Source organism: Populus trichocarpa, chromosome 13, assembly GCF_000002775.5.
Source record: "Populus trichocarpa isolate Nisqually-1 chromosome 13, P.trichocarpa_v4.1, whole genome shotgun sequence".
Taxonomy (NCBI): Eukaryota; Viridiplantae; Streptophyta; class Magnoliopsida; order Malpighiales; family Salicaceae; genus Populus; species Populus trichocarpa.
This window is the reverse complement of record NC_037297.2, coordinates 4519210-4525663: the sequence shown is the minus strand read 5'-3', so window position 1 is coordinate 4525663 and position 6454 is coordinate 4519210. Positions and strand designations below refer to the sequence as shown.

The 6454-nt window shown below is 31.0% G+C and overlaps 1 protein-coding gene across 1 annotated transcript; it reads left to right on the top strand.

Moving 5' to 3' along the window:
• Positions 1-921: 921 nt before the first annotated feature.
• Positions 922-3036, top strand: LOC7489687 (thioredoxin-like 1-1, chloroplastic). Its single transcript, XM_002319670.4, has 4 exons — positions 922-1333; positions 1597-1773; positions 1879-2043; positions 2474-3036. The coding sequence occupies exons 1-4, from the start codon at positions 1070-1072 to the stop codon at positions 2780-2782; spliced, it is 915 nt and encodes a 304-aa protein (XP_002319706.4). The 5' UTR covers positions 922-1069; the 3' UTR covers positions 2783-3036.
• Positions 3037-6454: the final 3418 nt, after the last annotated feature.

Sequence of the window (6454 nt, the reverse complement as noted above, 5' to 3'; positions counted from 1 at the left end):
TGCCATCGAAGAAGGTAGGTCCCACCGTTATGAAATTATAAAACACTAATGATGCTTTTTGTTTTTGCCGTCGTAATCGGTTACACACGTCGTTTAAATATAGAAGACAATTTACTCACCAGGGCATTTAACACACGCAACAACCATTGTTTTCTTGTATATTTATAAAAATATTAATTTGCTCATAAAATTATATGATTATCATGAAAGTACAAATAAGTCCTCGGAAACAAAGTAAGGAAATTTTGATTTTAAATGTAATAGTCATTTTATTTATTGTGATGTGAAAAGTGAAATATATAAAAAGCTCATAGTTCTAAGTTAAATAATTTTTTATTTTTAAAAATAATTATGTAATTATATTGTGAAAAAAAAAATGAAAAGACAGATACGTTCTATAATTCTATAATAACTATTCAACCATGTAAAAATCGAATTATCCCTGGTTAAATTTATTTAGAAAGATAAAATAGTAATTTTATTATTTTAATTCACAATTATTTTCATCGTATTTTTTCCAGTTTTTGTTAATAACCCAGAAACGACAAAAAAAGATAAATAAAAGTGAAGCTGCCTTTTCATCCAAAGCACATATCCATCCATCCAAATCCAACTTCCAAAAGAAGTCATAGGTTAGATGACGCCACGTGTCGGAATAATACAACTCACCGCACCTAGTATCAATTATCAACCATAAAAACCGGCGAACATGAAAAATAAATCTTAAACAGCACAATAAAGACCTTATCCATTAATTTTCACATTTTTCGCAAAATAATTTCAACCGTTAGATTGAAGTCCCATCAATCATCCATAACATAATCCAACGGTCCAAAAGATCCCACCACCATTTTCAATTTTCAACACTTCCGAATTCAAAAAGCATAGAGAGAGAGAGAGGGGGGGGGGGGGGGGGGGGGTACTCTTATCTATAAGAGAGAAAGCACAAGCCTTTCTTTATTGTTTTGCGAGAGCTTGAAACAAATATATTTCTCCATTTCTCTCTAAATTCTTTGTCTTTAGAAACAAAGTTTGTGTCTTTGTTTTTCCTAAGTTGTTGTAAGAAATTATGGCAGATGTTTTGAGCAAAACAAGTCTATTTGTTTCTTCTAATGTTGGTAATTATCAAAACCAACAGCAAAATAGTATTTCTGTGTTTGCAAAAAGTTGCAAGCTTAAAGGGTTCCCTTTGAAGGCCAAACCACAGGCTTTGAGATCACAAATTACAAGATCTTCTTCTTGCAGTGATTTTTATGGCAAGAGGGTTGCTGTTCTAGGAAATCAAAGCAAACCCAGAAGAGGGTATCTTCGTCAAGCTTCGGTTGTGGCTCAGGTTGGTCAAATTTGTATGATTTTGATTTATAGACTCTATTTTGAATTTCTTGTTTAATGAGATTTTTTTTATCTCTTTTGTTTAATTTTGTTGCGGGTTGAAGCCTTGATTTTTGCTCCTGTTTGATATTATAATAAATAAAAGAATTTTGAGATTTTATATATTGTGGAAAATCGAAGTTTTATTTTATTCTATTTTTTGTCATTTTATTATTATCAGGATGGATAAATATTTATCGGGTTTTCCTTTTGTGGAATTGACAGACTGGCCTTAGACTTAAATATGCTCAAAAATGGTGGGAGAAAGGTCTGCAACCCAACGTGAGAGAGGTGACTTCTGCACAAGATCTTGTGGATTCCCTAATGAATTCCGGGGACAAGCTTGTTGTCGTTGATTTCTTCTCCCCTGGATGTGGTGGCTGTAAAGCTCTCCATCCCAAGGTATGATATGCATAACGATTTGGATATAGATGTGGTGCATGTGAATTTGAATAGGTTAGTTATTTTTCTGAGAGATTGCTGATGGATATCATTTTTTTTTGGCAGTTATGTCAATTGGCAGAGATGAACCCAGATGTACAGTTTCTTCAAGTGAATTATGAGGAGCACAAATCCATGTGTTATAGCCTCAATGTCCATGTTTTACCTTTCTTCCGGTTATATCGAGGGGCTCATGGCCGGTTATGCAGCTTTAGCTGTACTAATGCCACGGTTAGTTTCACTATTATTAACTTTTGTTGATTAACTGCAATAGTTGGAGTGAGTTTTATAATTGTTTCTATTATGAACATGCCAATCTGTTTCAGTTTCTCCGTTTTCTGTATAGTAAGAGCTTCAACACATGAAAGAAGGAAAAGCTTAGCTTGATTGATTCTTGAAATAAAACATTTTTCTGCTTATGTTTTCGAGATCCAAGATTCTTCAACTCACTCGATTTCACTTTTTAATCTTGAGTTAGAATTCATCTGGTTCTTTTTCCGAGGAAGATGTTGCTTCACAAACCCATTTTTTACTGGACCAGATTAATGGATTCCTTTTAATTTACTTCAACATAGCATTAACCATACAGTATATTATGCATGCTTTGTCAGTCTCGTTGATTGTTTCTTTAATGATGGTCTCTGTTTTGGCGCTATTTCAGATCAAGAAATTCAAAGATGCATTGGCCAAGCACACACCAGACCGATGCAGCCTTGGGCCAACAAAAGGGCTGGAGGAAAAAGAGCTTGCTGCACTGGCTGCTAACAAAGACCTCTCCTTCACCTATACACCCAAAAAAGTTCAACCTGCACCAGTCCCTGTAGCAGAGGAAGAGGTAGTACCAGCAACAGCCGCATCCCATTCAGACGGAGGCCTACCTCCTCTTCCTCTTACTCTTCATCTTCCTATAACAAGCTTGAAGTCCGCTCAAGACTCAGAGGAGAAAACCCTAGCCATTTCGGGGAGATGATGTGGTGTGGTCAGCCATCAGTGACCTCCTCCCTACTCTCCTTGTACAGTGTGCACTACTTTCATTTTGTATCAGTATTAGAAATGAACAAAACCAATACAAGCTCAGGGCATGCTGTATGTATGTCGTCATGGAGTTGCAGGGTTTTGGATTTATTTTTTTGGATCCTAGCCTCTGCTATTATGAGCCTTAAGAGAGATCGGTGTGATTGTAATTTGTAAAATTAAATTTAATATATTTTTAAATTATTTGAACTTGTTGATATTAAAAATAAAAATTTATTATTTTAATATATTTTCAAATAAAAATTACTCTAAAAAATAATCTAACCATGAATGACACGAGGGGCCAGGCCATCTGGTATAAAAGATATTCGTATCAATCTTGGTTTGGTACATCAGCAGTAGAGGTCTTTCTGTCTACTCAATCCGCCAGGTAACAGAGGCATTCCATCTATAATTAAATCTATTTATTTTTGTTAATTTTAACTTTTTAAGGGGAGGGATAAGTATGTTAGCTTCTAATTAGTTCTATTTTTTTTATTAAAAAAAAATTAAAGAATTGAGAATAATATTATAAAATTCCAAAAAATATCCAAGAAAAATTCTTTAAATTTTTAGCCAGATTTTTATTAATTTATCCCTGTAAGTTATTATTTTTATTTGACATTAGAAAAAAAATAAATTTTATTTTGGAAGACCAAAAAATATTAAAAAGATCAAATTTCTTTTAAAATTTTTATTAAATTATTCTGGATTTTCTTTTTATTTTTAGCTGAAATTTTTGTTTTATTTTAAAACCAAGTAAAATGTAAGGACAGAAATAAGCCTCAAAACATAAATTTTATATGGAAAGATAAATAAAAAAACCATACTTATATAAAAAACACACATAAATTGAATAAAGTATATTTCATCAATAAATCCATAATTTACTTCTTCATTGATGAAGTAAAAAAATAAAGTAAACACTTTTAAAAAATAAAAAATAGATAAAAAAATAAATAAAAAATAGCATAAATTAATGAAAAATAACAAAAATAATTATAATTAGTTTTTATTCATCGTTGAAAAATAAAGTTAAAAATCTAGCTATAAATAAATAAAAAGCTGGTAATTTTTTTTTAAAAAATGTTTTTATTTTTGTGGATACGTGTCCCCCCTCCCCCATAAAAAGTTATAATTGATTATGGTCGGAAAGATCTTGATGCCAATGAGCCAAACCATAAAAAATTAATTACTTGAATAAAATCAAAAATTAATGTTATTAAAAATAATATCAGGATAAATTTTAGTGATACAAAGAACTCGTGTGATATTATAATAGCGATTATTTTTAAAAATATTTTTTATTTAAAAATATATTAAATTAATATTTTTTTATTTTTTAAAATTTATTTCTAACATTAACACATTAAAATAATTTGAAAACATAAAAAAATTAAAGCAAAAAAAAATAAATTTTTAATTTTTTTTAAAAATACTTTTAAAATATAAAAATAAATATATTAAAAAAAGAAAACTGTTTGAACTGCGGGGTGATGTCAGTGAGGGCATATCCAGATAAAAGGTTCGAAGCAGGAGCATAAAGTGGGGATCGCTGGAGCACGTGAGAAGATGCATGGAACTTTGACTAAATGGAGAGAAAGTAATATAAAAGTAACATAAAATGGATAAGGTTGCGTGTGCATGAGGATGGATCCACGTGGCCCAACTCATTTTACACACGCAGTATGCTCTTTGTGGGGCCAAGGCAATCCTCTCTTTATCTTGACACAACTTGTAAGCAATTTTTCGAAATATCTAATGCCTCAAACCCCCTCTCCTCTCTCGTATCCCCATTAATTAACAAAAATTAAAGAGTTCAAGAAAATTAGTGTTTATCTATACCCATTCCAACTTGAATTACAATAATAATTTAAAATGTTTTTTTTATTATGATTTTTGTTATTTTATTTTTGTTGATTTTATTTTTTAATATTAAAATGCTTAAAATTTGAGTTTTATAATTTGTTTATTTTCTTTTTACCTTTATATAAAGTTAGTATCATTTGCGAGTTTGTCAGGGTAATCCATGTTGCCTTAGTTTATATGTTTGGTGGGGTTTTTTTTTTTTTCTCATGTAGTTAAAAAAAATTAGTTAAAAGAAAAATCATGTTATTAAATTTTATAAAGTCCATGAATCTATTTACATGTTTGGCTGATTGACCTGATTTGCAGGTCTAACAAGTCTAACTACTTTTTTTTCTTTTTAAAAAATTATTTTCATCGATCTTATTCTTAGATATTGAGAATTCAGTTTCACAACTAAAATCAATACAATATGTTATTATCTCATTATTGTTTTTTAAAAGTTGTCATCTTGAAGTTTTCTTTTTAAAGTTAACCCATGTTTTTACCAGTTATCAAGTTATCTTTGGATCTATAAAATTTATTGATTTAAATCGGGTTAGCTACTGTGCAGTTTTAAAAATTATATTTTTTAAAAATTAATCTATATTTTTACCGGTTATCTAAATTATCTTTATTTCTATAAAATCTATGGATAAAGTTTAGCTCACACGCAGCTAATAACGTGCGAATGTACTAGTGTGTCCTCTATTATTGCACACACTAATCCTTGTGGGGATAAACTTGTATAAATGATTAACACCATTTTAGGGATTGAAGAATTCCTAAACTCATCTCTTCTCTGCCGATGTGCCCTAACTTACCGAGCACAAAATGCTTGGTGGGGGCACCGCCATATTTTGTACAGAAATTTAGTGATCTATAATCGAGCTCCTCTCTTTTCTTGCCATGTGTCCTGATTCCCAGCACACGAGTGAGCATCGAACAATGCTTTCGTGGGAGGCTTTGTCTTCGAATGATTTGCACAAATTTAGGTGTCGAGCATCACGAAGCTCCTTCCTTCTCCATCCAGGTGTCCAGCACGGTATATCCCATCAAAGATTAGCTGTCCCACTAGGCATGGACATTTGCGACGCCGAGGGGCCAAATTATTTCTTTCTTGAAAATAATGTTCAGGTGCTTTAAGGAAGGAAGGAAGGAAGAAAAGTCACCAATTAGGTTATAAATCTGTCCAAGTTAAATAAATTAGTTTTATTTTAGTTAGATAAAAAAGTAGGTAAAGATAGCAAGTGAGTCTAAATAAAAATAAAAAAGAAAAGCAATCATGATAATTTGGAAATAAAACCTTTTACCACAAAAAAAAATAGCTCAATTCTTAGTCAATTAAATATAAAAGGAGAAAATTAGGTAAAAAGAACAAAAACCGATCCAAGTCAATCAACCAATGATAATCTTTTGAATATTCATAAGGCACATTTTCAGTATATGAACACTCCAATTGACTAGTTCAGACTAACAAGCTTTTGGTTATCTGTTACTGTTTAACATGCATAATTCTATATTTAAAATGATCCGATTCTTTCTTTTTAATACACCATTTTGATGTGGCGATATAACGTTATGAGTTACTTTTAAATTTGATGCTTGTTATAGTAACTTTCAAAGTCATCTGAAGTGTGTTATCTTCCTCGATCACTAGGTTGATTTTTAATCATGACCCATTTTTTTTTTAAGATAATAAATTTCATCTCTCCTTTCTCTTCCTCTGCCTCGGTTTCTGACTTGAATTTTTTGTTCATGGACAAGCAATGAATTGTATAGT

Coding starts and splice junctions, on each gene's coding strand:
- LOC7489687 (XM_002319670.4), top strand. CDS start 1,070: ATGGCAGATGTTTTGAGCAAAACAAGTCTATTTGTTTCTTCTAATGTT. Junction 1,334..1,596: donor AAGCTTCGGTTGTGGCTCAG/GTTGGTCAAATT, acceptor TGGAATTGACAG/ACTGGCCTTAGACTTAAATA. Junction 1,774..1,878: donor GTAAAGCTCTCCATCCCAAG/GTATGATATGCA, acceptor TTTTTTTGGCAG/TTATGTCAATTGGCAGAGAT.